This window comes from Sus scrofa, chromosome 6 (genome assembly GCF_054392235.1).
Source record: "Sus scrofa isolate SSC_HxYL_T2T_F1_AM1 chromosome 6, Sscrofa_HxYL_maternal_Yorkshire_Landrace_v2.0, whole genome shotgun sequence".
Classification (NCBI taxonomy): Eukaryota; Metazoa; Chordata; class Mammalia; order Artiodactyla; family Suidae; genus Sus; species Sus scrofa.
Genome location: NC_139388.1, coordinates 38,006,229 through 38,034,140, shown reverse-complemented (window position 1 = coordinate 38,034,140; position 27,912 = coordinate 38,006,229). Strand labels below are relative to the sequence as shown.

At 41.9% G+C, this 27,912-nt stretch overlaps 1 protein-coding gene and 1 pseudogene across 6 annotated transcripts; one reads left to right on the top strand and one right to left on the bottom strand.

Moving 5' to 3' along the window:
- Positions 1-27,912, bottom strand: SIAH1 (siah E3 ubiquitin protein ligase 1). 5 transcript variants are annotated; one of them, XM_013998276.3, is made up of 2 exons: positions 27,890-27,912; positions 1-2,019 (listed from the first exon to the last, which is right to left on the bottom strand). In XM_013998276.3, exon 2 carries the CDS (start codon positions 2,015-2,017, stop codon positions 1,169-1,171), a length of 849 nt encoding a protein of 282 aa, XP_013853730.1. In that variant the 5' UTR covers positions 2,018-2,019; positions 27,890-27,912; the 3' UTR covers positions 1-1,168. The 5 variants fall into 5 exon arrangements, with proteins under 5 accessions (XP_013853730.1, XP_020949891.1, XP_084816467.1 ...); XM_021094232.2 differs by lacking the exon at positions 27,890-27,912 and adding an exon at positions 22,707-22,922; XM_084960341.1 differs by lacking the exon at positions 27,890-27,912 and adding an exon at positions 2,796-5,084.
- LOC146402305 (uncharacterized) lies at positions 20,183-23,278 on the top strand (annotated as a pseudogene). Its single transcript, XR_014805941.1, has one exon. The product of XR_014805941.1 is annotated as an uncharacterized LOC146402305 (transcript).

The window sequence follows — 27,912 nt, the reverse complement described above, 5'->3', positions numbered from 1 at the left end:
TTTTTTAATTTGCCAGATATTCTTTTAATGAGAATTATAAAAGACCAAAAACATTTTTTTTTGCAAACTGCCTTTTTTTTAAAACAAATGATTTGCTTTTAATTACAAATACTGTGTAAGACGATGCCTTCTTTTGCAAAACCAATAAATACAAGAACGAATTTTAAACATATGTGATTTGTCCAAGATATTTGGGGGGGAGGGGGTGAGCCTGATTTTTCTTCCAGTATTTAAAAAAATCAGTATTCCCTAACCTTTCAAAGAGTAGTTTGAAGGTATGACTCAACTGGAGAAAAAGAGAGAAAAACCATCTTACAGTTGCTTTAAATAGCTTCTGATAATTCTTCAGGTGTCACCTTTCCTTTCTGGAGCTCATATCTTCACAAAATGGTTGAATTTAAAATATTTCTAATGAACTGATTAATGGGGGAAAATATGTATTGAACACATATGTATGTATAAACTTTACCATAAACAATTATGCATATCAAAAAGACACTAACTTTAAAAAGGTACCAAAAAAAAGTGAGGAAAAACCTGAATTACAGAAAAGAAAGTCAAATTTATTTAATGAAAAACTAGAATTAATAAAAATTAGCAAATACACACACAAAAATATACACACACAGCAGCACTATGTATTGACTCACATAGGGGAAAAGCAGTGGTCCAAGACCACTCAACATGGCTTGTCAGTTAAAGGAAAAAAAAAAAAAAAAAAAAAACTCACAGACACACTCATTCTCTCTCTCTCTCTCTCTCTCTCTCTCTCTCTCTCTCTCTCTCACACACACACATACGCTCGCGCATGCGCGCGCAAAAAAAAAAAAACACAACTCAGTATTTTCCAACAGTACACTCAATCTACAACAAACACAAATTCCCAGAATTATTTTACAATGCTTCCTTTCTTAATACAAAAGATGCCCATCTTGGGTGTATATATATATATTTTTTCAGTGGTTTACTGTTGACTTATTTTTAAATATATTAGTGTTACTACATGCAACTGTTTCCTGTATTTAACAGCCTTTCCTTTTATTTACCTTCATGTGTTTGGCCTCCACCTACCAAAAGTTTCAGCTTGGTAGGCAGATGGGTGCCTTATTCTCTGTGAAACTGAATGCAACGGTTTTAAACACTGGCCAGAAGATGTTTGATTGCCATTTCAACACATGGAAATAGTTACATTGATGCCTAAATTGCCATTTTCTGCAAAAAGCTGTGCAATGCTGGTGTCAAAGACTAAGCAGTCACTATTCATAATGGCTGTTGCAATTCCCTCATGAATAGATCGAGGAGTGGCTTCCCAAGTCAATCGCCGCCTATGACCATTTAGCTCAAGTCGATAAGCAAAATTTTCAGCTTGCTTGCGTGTTCCTATCAGCTGTACAATTGCAAAGAATTGCTGGTGACCATCGTATTTTTCCTGTTTCTCCAAAACTAACATGAAGTGAAAGCCAAAACAGGACTGCATCATCACCCAGTCAACAGCACCAGGAAGATTAATGTCTGTAGCAAGGAAAACTATATCCTCTCCCTGTAGGGTTGTAATGGACTTATGCTGATGCATCAGATGCGGCATTACAGCATCCAAAGAGCCTTGCCATTTACAGGAAGCACCAGGGCACGGACAGGAATAAGGCCTAAACTCACAGAGCTCTTCATGGTCTGCTTTTTCTGTGTGCGGCAGAGTTATTTCACATCCAGAAGAGGCATATTTACAAGGGAAAAGTACTGAATTGGCCACTTTCTCCATAGCCAAGTTGCGAATGGATCCCAACGGGCCCCGGCAAGTTGGACAACATGTGAGCTTTGGGCGACAGTTGCTACAAACAAGATGGCCACTCTGACACTGAAGAATGGGTGGTAACACATAGTCAAAGCAGACCGGACACTCAAAAAGACTCGCCAAGTCATTGTTGGACGCGGTTGTGCCAGTCAGCGCAGGCACCCTCTGGGACGGTGTACACTTTGAGGTTCCAGTAGGTAATGCTGTTGCAGTCTGACGGCTCATTTCTGTAATAAAAAAATGTAAAAATAAAAGGAGGCAGGAGAAAAACAATTACAACTTGTATATAAATACTGTTTACGTGCCTGCAATACTTTAGCGTTCATGCAAAATTTACTGTGAGCAAGAGAATACAGGGAAATAAAGAAGGCTTTTAAAAAAAAAACATAAATTGACACAAATACGTGAGTTGTACTCTTCTCAAAAGGTTCCAGAGCACATTTAGAATTCCTTTTCTCTAAAAAATGTTAAAGGGAGTTCCCGTCGTGGCGCAGTGGTTGACGAATCCGACTAGGAACCATGAGGTCGCGGGTTCGGTCCCTGCCCTTGCTCAGTGGGTTAATGATCCGGCGTTGCCGTGAGCTGTGGTGTAGGTTGCAGACGCGGCTCGGATCCCGCGTTGCTGTGGCTCTGGTGTAGGCCGGTGGCTACAGCTCCGATTCAACCCCTGGCCTGGGAACCTCCATATGCCGCGGGAGCGGCCCAAGAAATAGCAACAACAACAACAACAGACAAAAAGACAAAAAAAAAAAAAAAAATAAAAAAAAAAAAATGTTAAAAATCATACTTGGATGGACTACGTGGAATAAATGCTAAAATAGAAACTGGACCATAAACAAGAAGGAGCTTAAGTGCAATAAAATCAGTTTTGACTGGACTTTCTCCCCCACCTCCCCTACTCATTCTGAGTCAGCTGTTACATGTGCTCCAGGGAGTTACATGTGATCCAAAGGATCACCAGGGTACTGACTTTGATTAATTCCTCCTAATGATGAACGGTTACCTGCTCTAGGAGTAATTTGGGGAATGAAAGGGGCGACAAGGGGAAGGGTCTGCTGCCATCCCACCATCCACCTCCTCTTCATCATCCATCTTCATGGAAAGTTAACACCAGCTAGGAATTAATCTTGTTTCCTACTGATCCATGCCCCCTTCAAAAGTGAGAAAGTAGAAGAGAAATGGAGGGCCATCCTCTCATAAAAGTTCTGAGTCCAGTATTTAGACACAGTAAATCATTCTACTTCCATTCTACAATATAAACCAGTATAATTTGCAAAGGTGAAGGAGAGTCAAGAAAATAAAGATCAAAAGCACCAGAGAGACTCACACAACAGTGGAGGTGAGGGATAGAGTCAACAGGTAAAGAATGCCTCGTACCCTAAAGTTCACCAGTGTTGCTGAAGCATTCATCAGCACACCAATAAACACTATTTATGAAATAAATGCCATCTGGAAGAAATGATCAACAATGTTAACTATGTGTCAGGGTGAATGAAAGATAAACTAGCAGCTTTTCCCAGGAATCTACCTTTGCTGGGATACGGTAGGCCATTTTCTTGGGGATGACAAAAGATCAGTCTACGGACGTCCTTAAGAGTATATTCCCAAGAACCCTAAGCCATATTTCTATCAAACTAAAATTTAACTCTTCAGATTTCATATTTTCCCTAACTGTAATTATTCTATCGGAAAGATCACTGTCACTAAAGGACTAAAGTTCAAGGAGAAACAAAAGTACCACAGGATTCTATCATAATGTGGCCCATCACAAGGATTTAAGACAACAGGAATCAATTCTTACCATCTGAAGCCCTGTGTAACCCAGGTGTTCTAGACCAATATAAAGGAACTCTCCTGTAATCCAGTTTTCCCCAGGAGATTTTTTTGTGCATATGATGATCTATGCATTTTATTTTAGGTCACTAGCAGAACAATGGGCTTAGCATTACCAAAATGCCCTGTATGTGTGCTGTATGCTTACTTCATAGTCCATTTTATGCTGCTTATTTTAAGAGAGCAACGTAGTAACTGGGAAGTGGTTCCTTCAGCACAAAATGATCTAAGCCACCAATGCCTTTCAATTCACTACGCCAAAACAACAAATCGCGTCAGGAGGCAGTAAACTCAGTTTGTATTCAACATAATATAACTACTAAGCAAGCAAAGCATTACTGTTTAATTTCTTGACCTAGGAAAATAGTTACACATTTATCATCAATAGTTCAGACTTATGATATAACACATATTTATTATTTTTCCAAACACTGTAGAAAAAGCACGATTTAAATTCCTATTCAAAGTGTGAAAAGCAAGCAAAATGTAGCTTGTAATTCTTATGAATGAAAGTATTACAGGACAGCAGCTGCTAAAACCTCCCAAAGCTCAGAAGATGGAACCCAGCTCCATCTTCAAACAGAAAAGGAATCCTAAGAACACAGCAGACCTGCAGTAGGAATCAAGGATTCAAGTGTCTGGACAACCCTGGAGGAGTCATTGCATAACCTGAAGTTTGTTTTAAACTGAGAAAAGTAGAGCTGCTCAAAAGAAACATCTCCAGCTCAATTACGCTGCAGCCATTCCCTGATCCATTCAAATTCCACCAGCTTATAACAACTTGCCCAATTCACAATTTAAGCAACCCAGTCTCTTAACAGTAATACCTTTTCTCTTCCTTGTCCCGGATGCTGGTAAACAAGTGAGCAAGACGCCCCTCCAGGAGTACAGAAAAGGTAAGGGAGACTTCCCGGTCATGAGAAGCCAGGCAGCTCATAGCCTTTCCCCCACGAATAGAGACTATTTGTAACAGAGGGCCCTACTGGACACCTTCCGTTCCTAAATTTGTCCAGGGTCAACTTTTCAAGACAGGAAGGCACGTGCCATGCCCCATACACTCCATTCACTCCTCAGAAGCACCGGCTACAGCGGCAGAGAAATGAAGCACCCTCCCGCCCCGAGAGGAGTCGACCACACCTCCCCATGAGCTCAAATTCGCCTGCGTCTCCAAAAATGGGAGCCATTGCTGAGCTGTCCTCTGCTGGGCCCTAAACCTTCGTCTGTCTCCCAAGTTTGTCTTCCCAAATTCATCGGCTAGGCTCTGGCCAGCTCGGTGAAGGACAGGGCTGGAGAGTGCGCAGCAGCGACTGGACGAAGCGGTGCAGCTCTCAGTCCCAGCTCTGGAGCTACCGCTGCAGGGTCCGGCCCGCGGGGAGAGCCATTTGGAGGCCTGGGCCGGGCTGCCGCTGGGAGAGCCTGCTCCAACGCAGATTGCCAGCCGGCCGAAGGCTCAAAGCACTCAGGGCGGTGGCTGCCGCGGCAGGAGAGGGGCGGGCCGGCGCATGGAGGCGGGGCTGCAAGCTCCGCCCCACTCGGCCTAGGGCGGCTCCAGGGCTCGCAGTCGCTCCTGCACGGCTCTGGCAAGAATCCCGAGCATGCAGCGCGCAACTCCCACACAGCTACCCAGCTCCGCAGAACCTCGCGATCCCCGGAGACATACCGCACGCCTCAGCTTTTCCACCGGCTTACGTGAGGTGGAAACACTCCGTTTCAGTAGGCCCAAACAGTCGGATATCGCAATTTGGGGTGGTTTCATAGCGCTACATAGAATATATGGAAAATACGTGGCCAGACAAGCACTCTTCTCTGCTCTATACTCTGCCAGTTAACCGTGCAAACTCCGGATTTTTATATAGCAAAAGCATTTGTCTACTTCATTAACTATTTATCAGATGTCAACTACCTTATTTCCTCAATTCTAACTCACTTCTCCATTTTTACCGCCGTCAGCACCTTATTTCAAACTTCCTTTCTCGATTCGAGAAGCCGTCGCAGTGAGAGTCGTAAACACATAACCATATTAAACTTCTACTTCAACGTCCAAATTGAGATTTTATTCTCTTCCCACTCTGGGAAAGCCATCTTAAACGCCCTCATTAAACAAAATAGCTTGTTTTGTTTTTAAACAAGCATTACCCTTGTCCCAATAAAGTCCTGGGCCTCAGATTCTCATTGCGTCAGCTCCAGCATTCAGAGGTTTAACCTGTCATTACATCACGCTTAGGGCAGCCTTTAAAGGGAGCAAGAGCTTGTAGTGGAGAGTGAACCCTGTGTAAATTGTAGATTGTCCATTTTCAGCATAAAATTTTAATTCAAATCACTTCCCCATCCTATTAATAGTATTCAGTCACCTCAGTCTCATTTTGATATTAGACAAAACATCATTAGGAACTGAAACATAACTGAAAATATAATCTGTCCACGGACAAATCTAAATTATTATTACCAATGTCTTTATTTTTTAATACATATTCACTCTAGCTAGGTGTTGGGTTTCTAAAGTAGAAGACTTTTAAATGTTTTAGGCAGAAAAACTCTTTCCAAACAGTATGAAGACAGAGTCCAAATTTGTAAAACAAGTAAAAAGGATGACAAATTCCTCAAACTAAAAAGTTTTTTTCCTCCAACTTCCAAAGGACCTGTATTGAAGCTTACAACACTGTCTGAAAACCATTAATCTATGGACACATTTCTCAGTAAGTCAGTCACGACAGTAAAAATGGAAGAGTTCCGGAGTCATCTACACTGGGATTCAAACCCAGCTTTCACCACCTACTCAACTGTAAAATCAGAACAGTACTGCCAGCCTTGCATGCTTTTACATGGATTAAGGGAGATGGGTAAATTACGTACATTACAGGTGGTACAGATTCCAAAATATGGAAGTATTCACTTACATAATTCCAAAAGTTAACCTGCCTTGCCTGAGGTCACCAACTAGAGACCAAGTATACCAAAGATTAACTGTCATTTAATTTTTAGCACAATATAGTAAAATGTCTAGATAGATTATTTATTTAAATGGGTTTTACAAGGAAGGAAATTTTTCACAAAAACTACATTACACTAAGACAAGCCCATGGAATCCAAAGTTAGCAAAAACGCAAAATTTACCAATTACCTACCCTTTCTAAAGCCTACATCTCAAGTCTCATTTGGTATAAAGTTTAACTAGATTTTAATCTAAATCAAAAAACATTTTAGAATCAGCCTTTATGTTGCCTTAATTTCAGAGCATTTAACCATTACTTGGCCATTTTAACAAACTTAGAGTAAATGGACTTAAAACTTTTCTCGATTTGATATGGGAAGCTTTGTTTCCTATTATAAATGACCGAAGACGAATTTCTCTGATTCATCATAACCTTATGCCTGACTACTCTAATCAAGAGACAATGTTGGGCTTTTCATTTTCTTAAGCAGTTAACAAATGTTCTGTGGCCTGCAATAATGCCTCCTCCCCCAAAGATGTCTGCATCCTAGTGTCTGCCTCTGAACCTGTGGAAATGTTATCTTAGAGCAGCAACAGGAAGCTGATAGTTTCCTATCCAAAAAAAAGTTTAAAAAGGAGAAATAGTGTCAGACAAGGAAGAAGGGTGTATTGGTAAAGCAATTTACAAACAGAACATACATGATTTTTCTGGGATGAAAGTATAAGAAATGAGGAAGACTATACACCAGAAAATAACCAATGTTAGTTATGTGAGTGGTAGGATACTGGTGATTTTTAGATGTATTTCCTTCAAAGAGGACAATAAAGAAACTGCTTTATAAAGATTAGTGTAACTGAAAATTATAAAAACAATTGGTCAAAATAAGTAAATTCAAATTAATTTAGTTTAAAAAATGATGCAACTTATAGCAACCCCTCTTCTTCAAAAATTATTTCAAGAAATGCCAGAGCAATATTTATTATAAAATAAATGTTCAGATTAGGGATTTGCTTTCTGTATTAGAGAACCAATGAGTTAAATAAAATGCTACGGTTTTATATGCTTCTATTTTAAGATTTTTTTCTCACACACAAAGTTAAAACTTAGGCAAGTCTCCTTAAAAATTCAACAGTTGAGCTTAAAATGCCAAAAGTCAAAAATCAAACTTGGTTATAAGACAATAAAGGCCAAGAAAAAAAAAAGCAAATTATTCTTAGTTCCCAGAACTGTACCAAAGTAATGGGAATTAAAAATTGTACACAGTATTGTCCTAAAAGCTCTTATTTTCCTAAAAATAATTCAGAAAACATTGCAGCTACAGAGTAAGAGTTATATGTCCAGTAAGAGTGATGATCTGAAGTGGGGAAAGCCAAGGACAAAAGACCTCATAGAAGGCCTGTAAAAACAAGTCTGAACAAAGGTGATGACAGTCAATGAAAAGGAAAATGCAAACCATTACTTAAATGTGTAAAGCAAAGTACATTCGCTTTTTTACTGCCTAAATCACTGTTCTGAGGTTTTTACACCTGGTTTAAAAAACAAACAAAAAACAGTACATACTTAACCAGAACCCATTTAGGCACTATGCTAGATACTGAACTATGTTACTGAGATGGAAAGTAGGAGAGAGATGCCTGTTTAAGATGTCAAAGACATGAAACTCTCAACTCTGCTAGTGGGAATGCAAAACAGTACCACCAAATCTTCATTGCTCCAGAAGGTTCTATTGGACAAAATGATTCTATACCCTAATTTTATTATACTAGTTATTTTATTTCATACTGAATCTACATTAACAAGAATGAAAGTATTAACATTCTACCAAAACAAGGCAAACCCTTTCACAAGCTAATAGTGAAACTTTCCCTTTCTTACCTGCCATGTTCAAGATTATACTAACTTCAAAACTTTGTCAAAACAATAATTTAAACCTAACTGCAACCATTCTGGCTTCATTTCTCACAACTGCACCATTAGGCAAATATCCATCTTTAGATTTTTCTTCTTTTTCCTTTTTTTAGGGCCGCACCTGTGGCATATGGAAATTCTGAGGCTAGGGGTCGAATCTGAGCCACCTCTGCAACCGAATCCACAGCTCACCGCAACGCAAGATCCCCAAACCACTGAGCAAGGCCAGGGATCGAACCCCCATCCTTATGGACACTAGTCGGATTTGTTTCTGCTGCACCACAATCGGAACTCTCTGAATCTTTTAATTATGATTCACATTTTGGTATGGCCACTGTACTTCAGGAAAGTTTTCAAAAAGGGCATACAAGTCACTGAGTCTCAGTCTTAGCAATCTAAAGCTCTTACATAAATTCACAAGCTTAGAAATCTAGTCACACCCTTTACCCCTAAGAACTATGTAAATTCTGCTGTCTTCATGTCTGTCATGATGCAGATGAAAAAAATCTAATGTCATTTTTATTCTCATTCCTTTGCAAGTAAACTTTTCTACCCTGATAGGTGGCTTCTGGGACTTTTCTTTGGAAAAAATCTTCACCAGAACATCTAGATATATTCCATCAGCACTTGCCAAACAACAGGTGACTACTTTCAATACCAAAGACTCAAGTCTTTTACTTTTACCTCTGTGGACTTCTCTTCTAATTGTTTTTTGACGCTTACCATCTGCTCAGTTCTTCTCTTTACATCAATTCTGATACTGACTCTCTTGGATCTACCTTCATTTTTTTCTCATAATTCTGATTTTTGTTTTGCACTGCATTCCAAGAGAACTCAAGCTCTAATTCATAAATTTGGTTTTGCCTAAATTACCTATAACCTGATATGCTAAAGCATTTAATTATTTAGATACCCTCAATCTCCAACAAGGGAACACAGCTTTTTGGTTTTTTGGTTTTTTTTCTCTTTTTGCCTTTTCTAGGCCCGCTCCCGCTGCATATGGAGGTTCCCAGGCCAGGGGTCGAATCGGAGCTGTAGCCACTGGCCTACGCCAGAGCCACAGCAACGCAGGATCGAGCCGCGTCTTCAACCTACACCACAGCTCATGGCAATGCCGCATCCTTAACCCACTGAGCAAGACCAGGGAGTGAACCCGCAACCTCATGGTTCCTAGTCAGATTCGTTAACCACTGTGCCACAACGGGAACTCCAAGGGAACACAGTTTGATGGCAGGAATGGCTGCTTCCTTCCCTTTCCCTGTAGTTGGAATGGCCACATACCCAGATTGCATTGCTCTTTTACTTCCTTAACCTATGTATTCATGTTTAATTTTCATGTCCCTCATCAGAGCTTCATTGTTGGTTGGTGGTTTTGTTCTTACTACCATAATCTAAATAGCTTCCAGGGTCAGCAAGCTAAATACTGAGGCAGAGTAGGGACTTTCCTCCAGTCTCACTAATAAAACAGCTGCCCCAAGTATTAATAAGCATATGTGTGCATCATGTATGTCAACAACTCCATGGCTTACATATGCTCTAATTTATTAACCAACTCAATAAGCTTCCAGGTTAGGCATTTATCCCCTGACTTATAAGAAAAGAGAGTTCCAAATAAAGTAAATATTTCAGATCACAGAACTAGTTTCTTTTTTTTTTAAGTTAGAGTTATCTGATGAAGACAGACTTAGAAGGGGTGGCAAATGGCATCCTAGGCAAAGCAAACAGACATTATCAAAAATTTTACACTTAGAAAAGATCTTAACCAACACTCTCATTTTCAGAAGAGAAAAATGATACAGAGAGGTAACTTGCTAAATGTCATATAAATCAGGTCAATGTTCTAATTAGGCAATATGCTAAGCAGATATGCTAAGCAGATATGCTTTGGCTATTCAACCTGAAAAATTACCTTTTCGCAATTTAAGTCTAATATAATTCAAAATAAACAAATGCAGCCAAGAAAGATCAACAAAGGGAGATAAAAACTGGTTAAGTCCTAAACAAATAAGAGTTAACTAAAGTCTGTTCCCTAGAGAAGGCTTACCTGATCATTTATCTAAAACCAGATCACCCTTTTTACTGTCTTCATATTATCTCTTGCTGTCTTATTTCTTGTCATAGGAAAATCTCCTGCTAAATTATTTATTGTGAATTTTCTCCCTTTTCCCTCCCCACAATACCAGCTTTTCACTGATAATAACAATTCTCAACTTTTTTTGGTATCAGAAACCCTTTACACCAATGGTTGGCAAACTACAGCTGTGGGCCACTTGCCTGTTTTTATAAGCAGTTTTTTTGGACCACAGTTAAGCCCATTCAATTACAATCTATCTATGACTGCATTCAAGGATCGAGTTGAAAAGCTGACTCTGTGACTAAGTCCTTTAAGAAAAAGTTTGCCTTTACTGCTTTAAAGTTTTACAAAATTGAGGACCCCAAAAGAGCATTAGGTCAATGTGGTTTATATGTATTAATATCTATAACACTAGAAATTCAAGCCAAGAACTTTTATTATCACATTTTTATATAACATGTAAAAATCTATTACATGTTAATTTATGAATTTATGAAAATAACTATTTTTCATAATAGAGAAGAGTGTCTATGTTTTACATTTTTGTAAATCTTTCTAATATTTGATACAATAGAATAGTTGTGTATTCATTATCTGCTTCTGCAATTAGTCTGTGAAGATACCACACACCTCAGAGAACCTCCACTTAACTCTCATGTCTCATTACTGTGAAGAAAAAGTTCTGACCCTCAAAGGGTCATGGGAACTCTCAGGATTCCTGAATCACTAACTTTTGGTTCAGAACCTCTACACAACAACAAAAACTTCAAGAGAATAGACCTTGTTTGTTTTGCTCATGCTTCTGTTCTCCAGCACCTAGGACAGTACCCAGCCCAACCCAGGTACTCAAATTTTTCTGGAAGGAATGAATAAATCAAGTACAACAGTATGAAGGATTTCAAAAAGCAGCAGCACATGTATACAACCAGAACTCATTCATCCCTGATGACCCTTCAAGTAGAATATGTGTATATATATGTATATATAAATAATCTGTTGCTTGATGTAATCTTGAAGAGAGTGAATTCACAACTGAGATTTAAAAATCACTTTAAGTGACATTTTAAAATAACACTATGCTGATCTTTGACAAAGGTGCAAAGGGCAATAAAGAAAAGACAGCCTTCAACTAACAGTTGGACAGTGCTGGAACAACTACCAAAAAAAAAAAAAAAAAGCTAGACATAAATCTTACACCCTTCACAAGAATTGTTTAATACATCTAAAAAACAGATGAGCTAAAGGAGACCTAATATATAAATGATGCGTTTGTGTGACGCAAAGCCCAAATGACATCATAGTTTTCCCTGAAGCATTTATACATTGGTAAGAAAATGCATCATGCAGTGACCACAACATATGGGATAATTCTGGTATGCTCAACCCCAAAAGAACCTACAGTGTAACAGTCAATTCCATAACTCATGTTGAAGACCTCAATTTAGGACACAGTATTGAATACTGTCATAACCTAATATAATTTGAGTCTTACTGGCTTTGTAGTTTTGTGTGTATTTAATTTGTAAGTTTTGAACTGTCACCAACATGACAGAGTTGATGGATCACTGGCGCCTGCCTGGTTAACTTTGTCCAATCACTCCACACACTCTTGGTTTTCCCATCTCACTGGTTCCTCCTCAGCTTCCTTTATTGATTCCTGCTCTTCTCCCAATACTCTTGAAATTTGGAGTTGTCCACGGCCCGCTTTTCTTCACATTGGTCATCTCATTTAGTCTTGTATTTTTAAAATTCCACTGCTATTGCCATGGACTTCAAAATTTTTATCTCCAGTCCAGATTTTAAAACAAACAGGAGTTCCTACTCTGGCATAGGGAGTTAAGGATCCAGTGTTGTCTCTTTGGCAGTGTGGGTTTGATCACAGGCCCAGAGCAGTGGGTTAAGGATCTGGCGTTGTGGCAGCTGTAGTTCAGATTCAATTCCTGGCCCAGAAACTTCCATATGCCATGGGTGTGGCCAAAAAAGAGAGCCCTACAGGGGGTCTTGCTAACTTAACTCCTTTTCTTCTCCCAGTTACTCCGTCCAAAAGCCTTAAGTCATTACTGAGTCTTCTTTACATACCACATACCTAAAATCAGCAGAAAATCTTACTGGACCTTGAAAAATAAATCCAGAATTCAACCACTCCTCACCACTTCTACCACTACCACACATTGTAAGCCACCATTATCCCTCAACCGGATTACTGCAATATCCTTCTAACCAGTCTCCCTGCTTCCCTCCTTGTCTCTCACCCCGACACCCCAGTATGTTCTGAGCAAAGCAATCAGGAAAATCCATTAAAACTTCCCATATTTGGGTAACAGATAAAATCCTACAACAGCTTATGAGGCCCTACATAATAGGATGGTGCGTCCCCATTAATCTTTGACTTCATCTCCCACTTCTCCCTCACTGTACTGGGCTACTTGTTTCATATGACTATGTTGCTCCTTTGGGCCTCTTCCTTAAAATACTCTTTTCCTGGATATCTACATGACTAGCTCTTTCACCTCCTTCTAATCTTTGCTTGTATGTTACCTTCTCAATGAGGCCCACCCTGTCCCCTCTATTTAAAAGTGAGGAGCACTCTGCCACTGACCCCTTCATCTAATCCTTACCTGTTTCCTCCTCTCTTCCTCCTCCCTTCCCTTCCTCCATTTTGACTCTATTGTTGTCAAACTGTATTACCTTCTATCAGGCCAGGCTATACAATTACTTATTATGTTTGCTGTTATAGCCTGCCTCCTCCACCTGAAAGGTAAGAATTTGTCTGGTTCAATGATGTGTCCCAAACACTTCAAACTGCCTGACACATAGTACAGGTTGAATAAATATTTTATTACATGAATAAATAAATCAGAAAGCAAAAGAGCTTTGAACTTTTGAGCTGGATGCAATAGAGCAGTATCTTTCAAAATCCTCAAAGAAAAAAATGACTACCATTCTAGAATTCTGTGCCCAACCAAATTACCCTAAAAGTGCTGAAGGCAGAATAATGATGCAAAGTTTCAAAACTTTACTTCTCATAGATACACTTCTCAGGATGCTCCTGGAACACAAGCTCTTCAAATACAAGAGAATGAGCCAAAAAAGAGGACAACATGGGCTACAGTAAACAGATGATTTAACCCAGAACGAAGATGATGGGGAACACTGAGGATAATGACAACTTTACACTAGGGGAATAAGGCAACATAAGGCATCCAAAGAACCTGAATATTTAAACAAGTGATATGGAACGTGGAGTAGCATTAGAAATAAGCACAGAGAAAACAAAGCAAAAAAGAAAAGTATTAACTACAAGGCAAATTATACAAGTACGAATTAAATAGTTCAGAGGAAAAAGTAGCCATAATTTACCATATCGCTCAAATTATGAATACCTTCTACTGTCATAATGATGCAAACAGAAAATCATATTATTAAATTAGGAGAGGATGTGATGGGGACAGGAAAGGGAGCTGAATCCACAAAAGGAATAAGGTCTAAAACCAAAACCTGGAAGTAACAATAGAAGCGTATTATTTAGAGACAAGATAAATACGAATGTAATCATTTCAAAGAGGTAAAAGTAGTTGCCTCTGAAAGTGTGCAGAAGAGGAGGGGCAGGGAGTTTTTCTTTAAAAAAAAAAAATCAAGGCTAATGGAATATCTGATTTTGAATTATTGTCAGAACTCTTTCAATAAAAGGAAAAAAGTTCAAAAATGTGGTATGAGAAATTTCACAAACTGCACGCAATACTTAAATTACAGATATAAATTTGTTTTCAAAGATTTGATTCCAACTATTGACAAAGATGTGCAGAAACAGACTTTCCTACAGTGCTGGAAATGCCCACTGTGAAGGCTGCTAATAAGATTTGGTAGTTTGTGTCAAATTTTAGAGTGTGCATACTCTTTGACCCAGTAGTTTTTTCTTCCAAAGGATCTATCCTATGATTTACATCACAGGATGTTAAAAAGGTGTTGGCAAAAAGATGTGTATATATGAATGTCTACAGCAATCCTATCTGTAATACCAAATAAAGTGAAAACAGCCCTATCTTAAAGTGATTAAATTTTGATCCACACAACAGAATACTATGGTGCCTTTTTTTTTCTTTTAATTCAGATAGACTCATACTTACTAACATATAAGAATCAAACTGTTTATAAACAAGGAGAAAGAAAAACAAGCTACTGAATATATTACAATCCCATTCATGTTAAAAGAGAGAGTTAAAAGTAAATATGGACATTGATCTAGCTGTCTGTTTTTACACATATACGCATGTATGTACATACCATGTAATGGGACAGAAAAAAACTGGAAGAGTATCCGAATTACTGAACATGGTTTAAAGATTCAAGGTGAGGGATAAGAGAAGGGGAGAGGGCCAACTTTAGAACCAGAAACCACAGAGAACAGAGATGGGACCACTGAACACAAAATATGGCACAGAAAATATCAAGAACTGAAGGATACAGAGACTCTAAGCACAAACTTCATCATCTGGAGTGATAACAGTTCAAAGTATAGTTACTGATAAGTGGTAATCATTTAATGGTAAAATACCTACAAGGATACAAGTCAGATCAAAGAAATCAAAACATCTATGGCTATCTCAAAAAAATGTAGAACACAAAGACTAGAAACTACACCAAATTGTCTACAATGGTTACTTTCCAATTATCACATTATAAATGATCATGGGGAAGGTGGAGGCTGCACTTCTGTATGTAATTCTCAAATAGTCAATAAAACATATTTTACTTTGGTAATTAAAAAGAATTAATTTTTTTAACTTTAGTGCATTATTTTTGTTCCCACACTTCCCTACTAATGAATTGCTGGTGACTTCATACACGAACTTAAATTTAGCATTTTAAAAGTTAATGCTGAGAAAGTTTATCTGATCACCTCTCCAAGCAAAATTATAAGAATACAGTCTGGGAGTTCCCATTGTGGCCCAGCGATAATGAACCCGAGTAGCATCCATGAGGACGTGGGTTCAATCCCTGGCCTTGATCATTCAGTTAAGGATCTGGTGTTGCTGTGAGCTGTGGTGTATGTCACAGATTCAGCTCAGATCCTGCCTTGCTGGGGCTGTGGTGTAGGCTGGCAGCTGCAGCTCTGATTCGACCCCAAGCCTGCGAACCTCTATATGCTGCGGATGTGGCCCTAAAAGGCAGGAAAAAAAAAAAAATTTGAGCACTTTTCTATATTTAGTCATCCTATAGGTCAACAGAAAGAGTTTACATGGGGGGGGGGAAATAATACTATTGCTCTAGGTATTCTAGAATCTCCTGAGAACAGTAATTATCAGGTGTTATCACTGGTAACACATCACAGAACCTCCTCTCCTCCCTTCTACCCAGTTTCTCAGTGTCTCTACTATGTCTTTAACGCACCACAGTATAGTAATCACTAGCTATAAATACTCTCAGCTGATGGCTTCACCTATGCTTCCTTTAGAAAATACAAAAGAAGCCATCAAATGCTGAATTCACTACTTCTTCCTTTCCCTGAGAAGGAAGAAGTGACCCTTCACCTTCTCAGACCTCACACTCTACTATTCCACTCTCTTGCATCAATCAATCTCTCTTTTTTTTATTGGGCCATTCCTTCTACCACCCAAACGTGCTCTAGCATCTCCCATCTAGCTTGGTGATGTTCCTTCTACCTGAGTGGATCATTTTGGATGTCTCATAGACACTTAAAATCCAGCATATCGGAAATTTGAGTTTATTGTTATTCTTCTATTCTTTGAGTTGTATTGCTTTCCACACAACCCACCCCCCAAGTTTTTCCCATCTTGGTAAATAACACCATGATCCACACAGTTGCTCAAGCCAGAAGCCACCTAATTCCCTCCTTCCCTCACCTCTCTAATCCATCAGCAAGCCCTGTTAATTCTGTCCCCAAAATACATATCAAATCCATCAGCAAGCCCTGTTAATTCTGTCCCCAAAATACATCTCAAATCCATCCACTTTTCGTCTGCATTGCCATCACCTTAATCCAGGTCACAATCAACTACTGTACTTCCTGATCAAACAAACGGCCTTCTATTCATTCTATTCTCCAAACAGCTAAAGCAATCTTAAAAGTAAATCATGTGATCCTTTTATGAAAACCTTCTGATGGTGTCTCTGAATCCTTAAAATAAAATTTACATTCCTTACTTCCCTCTGCAGGATCTGATCCTTGTCTATCTCTCCCGCTCATCCATTCGCTCCAGCAACACGTTCTTCTCTCAGCCCTAGGGGACTTAGGGCCTTAGGGCCTTTACCTCTGCAGCTCCTTTGGTCTGAGAAATTCTCCCTTTCCTCTTTCAAAGGACTAGCTCCTTAACCTTTCAACAGAACTTAAATGTCATCTCTTCTTACAGCAAGTCTCCCTCCCACCATTATTCTTTACTTCACCACTTTTGATTCCTTTATAGTACATTTCCCAGTTTGTAATCCTGCTTTTTTCCCTTACCAGAATGTGAGTGGTAATAGTCTAAGAAATTAAGTAACTTACTTAACAAGTAATTTTATTAACCATCTGAGCACTTTCTATGTGTTAGGCAATGTGCTTTTGAATGTAACAGTAGGCAGTGTCCCTGCTCTCATGGAGCTTAAAGTCACAAACACAAATAAGTAAGAGGCGAGACATATCCAGATCCGGCTCTTACTCAACTACACTGCCGCTCCAGCATTAGGAATGGGGCAAGGGGAAGCAATATGCTTAATAGCTGTTCACATGGTCATAGAAACTAAGGCTTGGAGAGGTTAAGTCATGTGCCTAGAGTTGGAGAGACAGACATCTGAGCAATTCAGTACAGTCAGGAGCAAAGGCACAGAGATGTTAAAGAATGGAGACTGTTCAAGAAACAAAAAGAATCCAGTCTAACCAGGTATGACAAAGAAAAAAATGCTGGAGGATAAGGCTGGAAGAGCATATTAGGATAGTGTGAAGGTATTAGTCAGCCACTCAAATATTTACTGAGCACCAACTACATCCAGGCCAGAAATAGTGCTCAACGCTAGACAAACAAGGGTGATCAAGGCAAAGTCCTCATAGGGACTGCAATCCACCCGGGGAGGCACAGTTAGTAGAGAAAGATTACAGTTCAGGCGGATATGGGTTATAGCAGTGCCAAGCAGAAAATGCTATGGGAACATGAAGAGATGACATCCAATCCAAGGTGGGTTCCAGGAACAGCACCTGAGCTAAGTGATGTCTAGGCTGAAATTATACAGCTTAATTGGAAGAGAGAAAACACCCTGCACAGAGGCACTTGTAAGTACACAGCTGAAAATGACAGGAAAGTAACAAGAGCCAGCCTCTGGAGGGGCTGGTACTTACTATGTATGTCAAGGAACTTGGAAGTCTAAACTGAAGGCCTTGTAAGTCATCTATATTAGAAAGCTCCCTTAAATCGCAGCAGGAAGAACTGAAGGGAGGAAGCAGAGACCAAAAGCAGACAGACCTTAGAAAGGAGAAGAGGTGGGCTGAATACACATGTGACAATGAGACAGAGAGGCAACACCAGATTTGAGATAACCAGCCAAAAGAAAAATCAGGGCTGGCTGACTAACTGGATACAGAGTATGAGAGCCTTGGATGGTTAGAAGCAATAAAGGCTTTTATTTCTGGTCACCTATATTTGAAGTACCTTCAAATATAATAGTGGAAAATGATGTGCAAAGAAAGACACAGTCAGGAGAATGAGAAGACAGACCAGAGTGGGTGAAAATATTTTCATTAGACATATCTGATAAAGGACTGTTATCCAAAATATACAAGGAACTCTTGAAACTCAATGAGAAAACAAGCATATCAATTTAAAAAATGAGCAAAGGAGTTCCCACTGTGACTCAGTGGTAATGAACTCAAGTAGTATCCATGAGGACTCGGGGGTTTGATCCCTGGCCTTACCCAGTGGGTTAAGGAACCGTCGTTGCTGTGAGCTGCGGCATAGGTTGCAAGATGTGGCTCAGATTTGGCCTGGCTGTGGCTGTGGTGTAGGCAAGCAGCTGCAGCTTCAATTTGACCTCTAGCCTGGGAACTTCCAACTTCCATATGCCATGGATACAACCCTAAGGGGGGGGGCAAAAAAAAGAGCAAAAAAAGACCTTATCAGACACTGCACCTCGTCAGATTTACAAATGGCAAAGGAGTATATGAAAAGATGCTCCATGTCATTTTTCATCAGGGAAATGCAAAGTAAAACAATAAGATACCACCACACACCTTTTAGAATGGCAAAATCCAGAACACTGACACCACCAAATGTTGGTGGGCACATGGAGCAACAGGAACTCTCGCTGGAGGAATGCAAAATGGCACAGCCGCTTGGAAGGTAGTTGGCAGTTTATTACAAAACTGAACATACTCTTACCATAAGATCTAGTAATCATGCTCCTCAGTATTTACTCAAAGGAACTGGAGGCTCATATTCAAAAATGTGCACACAGATGTTTTTAGCAGCTTTACTCATAATTCCCAAGACATGGCAGCAACCCAGATGTCTTCCAATAGTGAACAGATATGCTGTGGTACATTCATACAATAGAATATAACTCAGAAATAAAAAGAAATGAGCTATCAAGCCACAAAAAGATATGAAGGCGCCTTTAATGCATACAGCTAAGTGAAAGAAGCCAATCTGATCCTGCTATATAACACTCTGGAAAGGACAAGGCTATGGAGGGAGTATAAAGATCAGCGCTTACCAGAGGTTAGAGAGGAGGGAGGGATGAATAGGTAGATCACAGAGGATTTTTAGGGCAGTGAAACTATTCTGTGTAATACTATAGTGGTGGATACACCTCATTATACATTTGTCAAAACTCGTAACACACCCACCAAGAGTAAGCCATGGACTCTAGGTTTGATAATGTGTCAGTGGAGGTACATAAATTATAATAAATGTATCCCTCTGTTACACTTGATAGTGGGGGAGGTTATACATGAGTGGGGCAAAGCACACAGAATTCTCTGTACCTTCTATTCAATTTTGTTGTGAACCTAAATCTGCTCTAAAAAATAGTCATTTTGTTTAAAAATGACCTGCGGACAAGAGCATACATAGGCCTAGCTTTCAGCAAGCAAGGAAATCTTTGTAGGATACAAATGTACAAATACAGAAGTAGTAGTGTCAGAAGAATATAAAAGTAGTAGATAGCAAAGCAAGTATGTATTGAGTGTTAGGGCACTGAGGATACAGATATTAAAATTTAAAAAAACCCACAATACCTGCCCCTTTGCAGCAGATGCTCTAGTAACTATAGCCACAGAAAATCAAATGATTTAAAATGCATTAGAAAAATCTTTTTTTTGTGGGGGGGGGTCTCTTTAGGGCCACACCCGAGGCATATGAAGGTTCCCAAGCTAGGGGACTAATCAGAGCTAGAGCTGCCAGCCTACACCACAGCCACAGCAACACCAGATCTGAGCCGCGTCTGCAACCTACACCACGGCTCACGGCAACACCCAATTCTTGACCAGCTGAGCGAGGCCAGGGATCAAACCCTCAACCTCATGGTTCCTAGTCGGATTCATATCCACTGCGCCACAATGGGAACTCCAGAAAAATCTCTTTTTAAATAAACCATTAAGGATGCTTTTTAGAGAGGAAGAATTAATACCTAGCTGTTTCTTTCGGGGGGGGGGGGAAGGAAGTCTGAGGTTTTCATAAATCGATTTCGTTTGTAGGGAGGTCTAGACCAAAAATATCCATTATTTAAATTTCATAACTACAACTAAAATCTGTAACAGAAATCTTTAAGCCAAGAAAAACCTCCAATCTCTAGAAATCAAGTAAATCAACTGCTTTAAAATGTAATTTAAATGGTTGCTTTGCAAAGTTACTAAACTTATTTTGTCACTCTCCTTATGTAAGGCCTGTTTTCAAAACTGTATCAACTGAAAATAAAATCCTATTCATATTAGGTCATTGTTACCATAGCTAGATATTTCCTTTGAAATCCCAATTAATCTTAGCCTAATCATATTCGTTTTAAATACAGACATTAAAAAATATTGCCCTACATCATTTTTGTAAGAATTTCCCAAAGCTCAGAGGGAACACATTACACTAACTTGAATTAAATTTCTGAATTTGTAGTTTGTGTAATACTTATCCTGAAAAGTTCCTTATCTATTACTTATATTGCACTTCAGTTTAAAATATCATTACATGTTACTAAATCATGCTGGAAAGCTGCCAAGTGGGGTCATTTAAAGCAACTGTATATCTAAAGGAAATATTTCGGCAAAGCAAGACTTTGGGGTTCACTTATTCCAAATCACAAAAGCCTACGACTTGAATATCCAGAATGAAAAAAAAGTATACCATTTGCATAACCCACTTCAGGTCAAAATCTACTTGTCACAAAGTTCTAACAGCTAACCAAAATCCTCTCCTCCACTCTTTGAGCCAATATCTCCCTGATAAAATTACCAGGCCATTACACTTATCGCCACACTACACTCTGCCTGGTCAGTAAATGTCCAAAAGAGATGGTGACACCATAGACACCCAACACTCAGAAACTCAATGTTTTACTTTTCCAAGGTAGTTAAGTCCTCAGAAGCAAACTGATCCATGAATTTGATTTTTTAAACTCCAGACTACATAAGATCTATATAAATGCCTTACTACAGAAATTTCCCAATGCCATCATCTCCAAATGCCTGGAATTTATCATCTAAACCTCTTGTTTTCATTTTAAAACGAAATGCACTAAAAGAAAAATCTAAGCACTAATGATTTAAAATGTGATTTCATATATTCTGGCCTATGCATTTCCAGCATATGCAACATGTCAAGATCATGTCCTGAGTTTCCTTATTAAACAACAAACAGCCTTAGCTGCAAACATTTACTGAGCACATGGGCCTGTGACTGCTCTAAGACCTTCGCTTATTATCATCTCATCCATTCTCCCAACAAATCCTGTGAGGTAGGTACTGTCATCACTCCCATTTTGCAGATTAGGAAAATGAGGCCAGGAGAAGTGAAGCATATCTTGCCCAAGGTTACAAACCGGTGGGGCAGGGCTGAAACCAAAGCAGGCAGGCAGTTTTCAGAGTCCGTGCTCCCAACGTTCTCAACTGCTGAAAAGAGTTAACAATTTACCCTTGACAGCTGCTTATCAAGAAACGGTAAATGTTCAACTGCTAGAAACGGACAGTCTGATCACTGTCCTATATTCGTGCTTACGGCTTCTATGACTTTGACAAATCAGCTACACCATCTGATTTTCCGAACACACAAACTGGGCTTCTCTGGATGTCAGAGCAAATTCTGAGCCTTTCCAGGAACGGGAAAGGAAAAAGCTACGCAACGCTGTGGCCCAGATTATCCACATTCCTACATTATAAATCTGGGAGAGTCGCGAAAAGGCCCCAAACTACCCGGAAAATGAAGCCCAGGAAAACTAAGGTTTACAATAAGACGCTGGAGCTTCCCTGGCAAGCCGTTCACGCGATCTCTTCTAACGACATAAACAGGGGAGGAGGCTGCATTCTTCCCACCGCACAATGAAGGCTCAGGCCGGAGCCGGAGAAAGGACGCGGTGCAATGGGGGACGGCCGCTCCGGGGTCGGGGGCAGGCCGTGGAGGCCAAGGACGGCCGAGTCGCCCCGTCCGGTCCCGGGCCGCAGGGCGGTGCGGGGAGGGGCCGGAGGGAAGGGCCGGCCACTGCCCGCACTCAGCTGACCTCCGCCATGTTGGCCGCACACCCCGGGACCCTTCACAACAAAGGCCGGCACCTGGGCGCGGGGCGCGCCGGGCACCTCCCCCGGCCAGGCCCGCCTCCCGGGCTCGCGGGGGCCGGGCCGGGCGGTGAGGAGGCCCTTCCCCGCCCTCGCCCCGGCCGCGCGGGACCGACTCACGCCGCGGGCCTGCCGGGCCCGGGGCGCCGGGGGCGGGGGCGAGCCGGCTCGCGGCGGCGGGCAGGGCCGGGCAGGGGAGGAGAGGGGAGGGGCGGGGGGCGGCGCTCGGCCGGGCGGCCCGGCTCGAGCCGAGACAAAGGCGCCCGGCGCCGGGGGCTGCCCGCTCCCCCGCCCGGACGGCGCGGCGCGACCCGGCCCGGCCGCCCTTCCCGCCCGCCGCCATTACCCGGCCTGGGAATGCTCCTCCCGCAGAGCCCCTTGCGGCCCGCTCCTCCCTCCAGGCTGGGTCCCACTTACCTGTGGGCGGAGAGCGCGCCTCGGACCCCAGTCCTGGCTCAAACGCGCTCCGTCGCCGCCGCCAAGCCCCGCCACCGTGGGCAGCGCCACCGCCTCTTCCCCGTGCCGACACCGACCGGACACCCCGGGCCGCCGCCGCCGCTCGAGAGCGCGCCCCGCAACGGCCGCCCCGGCTCCCCCCTAGCCGCCGCCGCCGCCGCCGTTTCGCGCGTCCTCGAGCCCGCCGCGCGCCCCCGCTAAATACCACACACTGCGGCGGCCGCCATGAGGAGGCGCGGCCCCGCGCTCTGGCGGCCCGGCGGGGGCGGGGCTCCCCTCCGGCGCGCAAGCGCAGAGTCGCTCGCGCGGCTGGCCGAGACTTTCGCGGGCAGCGTGGTGCGGGTGTTCAAGGCTTTGGCGCCCGGGCTCCTCAGCTGTGGTTGCTGAGACTGAACACCTCGCGCCCAAGAAATGCTGGCACAGAGCGGTCCTGGTCGAAACCGACCCTGGCTGGGGAGAAGCGTGCGCTCGTCTACCCGGTCGGAGACCCTGGGTTGCGCGCGCCCCCTAACTCCGCGGCTTTGTTCCCCGGCCCAAGGGGTCGTCCTGCGCCGCGGCCACGCTGTCTCCAGCTCTTGTTTCGTTTGCTGTTTTCACACAGCACCTCCTCTGGCCCTTCCCAGTTCCACTCTTTCCCCTTCAATAGGAAAGCGGCCACCAACCGGGACCCCACCCTTAGAAGACGTCCAAGCCCCCTTCCTTAGGTTTGAGCTTCACTTCAGCAAAAGCGGAACGAGTGTCAAAAGCTTATTTTAGCTGAAAAGTGGGCAGTGGGAAGCACGCCCTTTCCCATGTCCTCATCTGGAAGCTAAATGAGACTCTGGGTTTTCGTCACACAAAAAATAAAAAGCAAATGTCATTCACGGTTCTTGACGGGTACAAGGTACAAATCTGAGCAAACGCCAGCGTCACATATTTACAAGCTCTCGATTTCCATCTAAGATCCTCCATAAAAGTAGCATTCTGCGTGAAAACCAAAAAGGTACTTTTTTTATATATGAGATTTTAGAAACCATCCAGGGAATAGTCTCCCATGATGTCCAAGCTCCCTACCAATAGGAAATCTTTTTGGATGGGAAGTTTTTATGCAAGCACTCCACTGAACACACTCAAGTGTCTGCTTGAAAGCGAGAGGGACACAGTTATCTTAGGTACTGTTGCAAGCTGCTATTTTCTAGCTTCCCCCAATAAATTTGTAGACTGTGTCGGATCCTTCGACTTCTGTTCTCAACCTAGTTTTTGCTTATTGTGGCTATTGTCTTCCTCTGGGACCATTAATGCACAGTGTTTCTTGAAGTTGGGAAAGTAAAAAACCACGTGTTCTGAACCACATCGTGTACTGCTAATATGCCACTCATATGCTGGTCCTCAAAGTCTAAAATTCACTTGAAGAATTTGGGTGAGTTATAATAGTCCCTGCAGTTATCAATGGTGTTCTGTCATTAATTTCTTCAACGATAGATACAGAAGGATTCTGACAGGTGCTGTCATACACTGTCTGATCACCCATGGAGTCCACCTAGTGTAGAAGTCATTAATTTACTCAATGTTCATCACAGTGCTAATCCTGGGAACACAGAGCCATTAGTCCTGCATTCATGGAGTATATATCATCTAGTGGAGGACATAAACAGTCTCACAAATCTATCAGGACAACTGCGGGGGAAAAAAAAGTTACCAGAGCGGGGGAGGGAGGTGCCTGATGCTAAGAAGGTGCTAAGAAGGTATACAACAAGCCAAGTATATAATAAGACATGTGACTGAATACAGAACCTAAGGATTAGAAGGAATTAGCTGGCTTGGAGCGGGGGGGGGGGGGGGGGGGGGGGGGGGGGGGGTTAGTGGAAAGTGGAGGACTTGAGTAAGAAGAAAGGCATTTCAGAGGAAAGCCTTGCAAGGTAGAAGCCTGCCCAATTCTAGGAAATGAAAAAAAGCTCCACTTTGGGGGGGGTTTCCCATGCAGAGAAAGGGAAGGGCCTAGGAGGGCACAGGGCAAGGGATGTGATACAGAAAATGATGCCGAAGAAATCAACTGGGTTCAGAGAATGCAAGGGCTTTGTGGGCCAAGGTGCCTAAATTATGCAGCAGACAACAGTTGGCAGGCCTGTAAGGCCAAGAAAGGATTCACTGAGGAATAACCTTGGAACTGAGCCTTGGCTAATGTAGAGGAGGAGGAAGTTGGAAAGTCTTTCCAAGCAAAGGTAACAGGGAAAGGACAATCAGGGGGAAAAAAAAAGGCAAAAAAGGGTAGTGTTGAAGACGGAATGTGTCGAAAGGTAGAAGGGAGGTAGAGCTTGGCTGAGACTGGCCAGAATGAGCAAAGGCTGACCAGAGAAAAGTTCTTGCCATCTAGGCAGGGAGTGAAGACCTGAACCAAAGCGGTGGCTCAACAGACACGTTGAGGAGGGTCTTGTGGGAGAGACGTGGAGAGACGACTGGATTTGGAGTGGCATTAGTTGGATTTAGGGAGGGTAGTTTGCAAAGAAGATCAAAGAGCTGAGACCAATGCTAAAGACAAAGAGTAGAAATAATAGTAGCGACCATCTCAAGCATCTCCTTTGTGCCAGGCACATGCCTTCCCTATCACTCCTCACAAAAACTCCATGGAGTAATACTGTTATTATCCCCATTTGATAGATGAGGCACCTGAGGCACAAAGACCTCACAAATAACTTGCCTAAGGTCACACGGCTAGCTGCTAAGTCCCAGAGCCAGGATTCGAACCCAAGCTCAACTTCCATGCTCTGCTCTAAGGCTTATTCTGACATCTCTAGCTTGACAAATGGTGATGGACAGGGAGCAAGAAGGAGGAAAGGTAAGTTCCTGTGTTGGAGGTGTTAGGGGTGACGTGCCTTGGGAGCAGGCAGAAAGCAGCTGGAAAAAGGAATCCAGGACTTAGGAAGGAGGTTGCAGGTCACTCCCCCCCCCAACCCCCGCCCCGCCCCCGCAGCCGCCGCCCCACTCCACCCTTCTGCCCCACCCCAGCTAGGGCGTGTTCCTATCACATTGGCTGGAGTAAAATGTGACTGGGCTTCTCTGCAATCACCTAGGAGGGACATTAGTGAGAAAAACCAAGAGGGGTTTTTTTTCAGCAGTCATTTTGAGGCTTGTGAATTTCAGTTCAATGAAGGCAAAACCCTTGACATTACAAGGTGGAATGTAGCACATGTTTTTAATATATACTATATGGGAGGGGGGTTCCTTGGTGGCCTAGTGGTCTGGGAACTGAGACCCCACGTCAAAGCCGAAGCACACCGTGGCCAAAAAAAAAAAAAAGGATAGTATATGGGGAAAAAAATCTGAAAAAGAATGGGTATATGTATACGATAACTGAATCACTTTGCTCTACACCTGAAACTAACACAACGTTGGAAATCAACCATGCTCCAATAAAGATTTTTAAAAAGATGACACAGGAAAAGAATGAAATTAGAACACTCCCTAACACCATACACAAAAATAAACTCCAAATGGATTAAAGACCTAGATATAAGACCACACACTTTTCCTAGAGGAAAACATAGGCCAAACACTCTCTGACATAAACGACAGCAACATCTCAGATCCACCTATCAGAGTATTGACAATAAAAAGAAAAATAAACAAATGGGACCTACTCAAACTTCAAAGTTTCTGCACAGCAAAGGAAACCCTAAACAACACAAAAAGACAACCCACAGAATGGGAGAAAATCTTTGCAAGTGAATCAACTGACAAGGGATTAATCTCCAAAATTTAAACACCTTCTGCAGCTCCATACCAAAAAAACAAACAACCCCATCCAAAAATGGGCAGAAGATCTAAACAGACAATCCTCCAGAGAAGACATACAGATGGCCAAGAAACACATGAAAAGATGTTCAGCGTCACTCATTATTAGAGAAATGCAAATCAAAACCACTCTGAGGTACCACCTTAACACCAGCCAGAATGGCCATCATCCAAAAGTCTACAAACAATAAGTGCTGGAGAGGGTGTGGAGAAAAAGGAACCCTGGTACCCTGTTGGTGGGATTGTAAATTGGTGCAACCACTGTGGAAAGCAGTATGGAGATTCCTCAGAAAACTAAACATAGAACTACCCTTTGATCCAGTAATCCCACTCCTGGGCATCTATCCAGAGAAAACCATGACTCACAAAGACACATGTACTCCGGATATTCATTGCAGCACTATTTACAATAGCCAAGACGTGGAAACAACCTAAATGTCCATCAACAGAGGAGCAGATCCAGAAGATGTGGTCCATATACACAATGGAATATCACTCAGCCATTAAAAAGAACGAAATACCAGCATTTTTTGCAACATGGATGGACCTAGAAACTATCATGCTAAGTGAAGTCAGCCATACATTGAGACACCAACATCAAATGCTTTCACTGACATGTGGAATCTGAAAAAAGGACAGACAGAACTTCCTTGCAGAACAGATGCTGACTCACAGACATTGAAAAACTTATGGTCTCCGGAGGAGACAGTTGGGGGGTGGGGGGATGTGCTTGGGCTGTGGGATGGAAATCCTGTGATATCAGATTGTTATGATCATTATACAACTACAGATGTGATAAATTCATTTGAGTAATAGAAAAAAAAATGAAAAAAACAAACAAACAAAAAAAGATGACACGGAAGTTCCTGCTGTGGTGCAACAGGATCGGCAGCATCTCTGCAGCACTGGGACCCAGTTTTGATCCCCAGCCTGGCACAGTGGGTTAACGATCTGGTGTTGCTGCAGCTGAGGCATAAGTCACAACTGTAGCTCGGATCTGATCCTTGGCCCAGGAACTTCCATATGCCATGGGGTGGGGAAAAAAAAGACAAACAAAAAAGATAGACACAAAACAAACGCAAAAACATATACAAAAGTAGACTTAACAGTGGCTTCCTCAGAGTTTACCGGAGTTCGGTTCTAAACTCCACCCATGAAGAAAAAAGTAAGTTTAATTGAAATCACTCTTGAAACTCCTTTGAATTGCTGGTAAATTACAGTACACTTTGTTTTGTGACCACCAAAGCTCTAAACACCATGCTTTGCCAAAATCAAATCAAATCCCCATCCTTCTCCCTTCTAGACCATTAATACCCCCTTTATTTTGTCCATCTAAAAATGACACTACCCCCTTTGGCCCAGTGCTGGAGTACCTTATAAACAGTGGATTCTTATA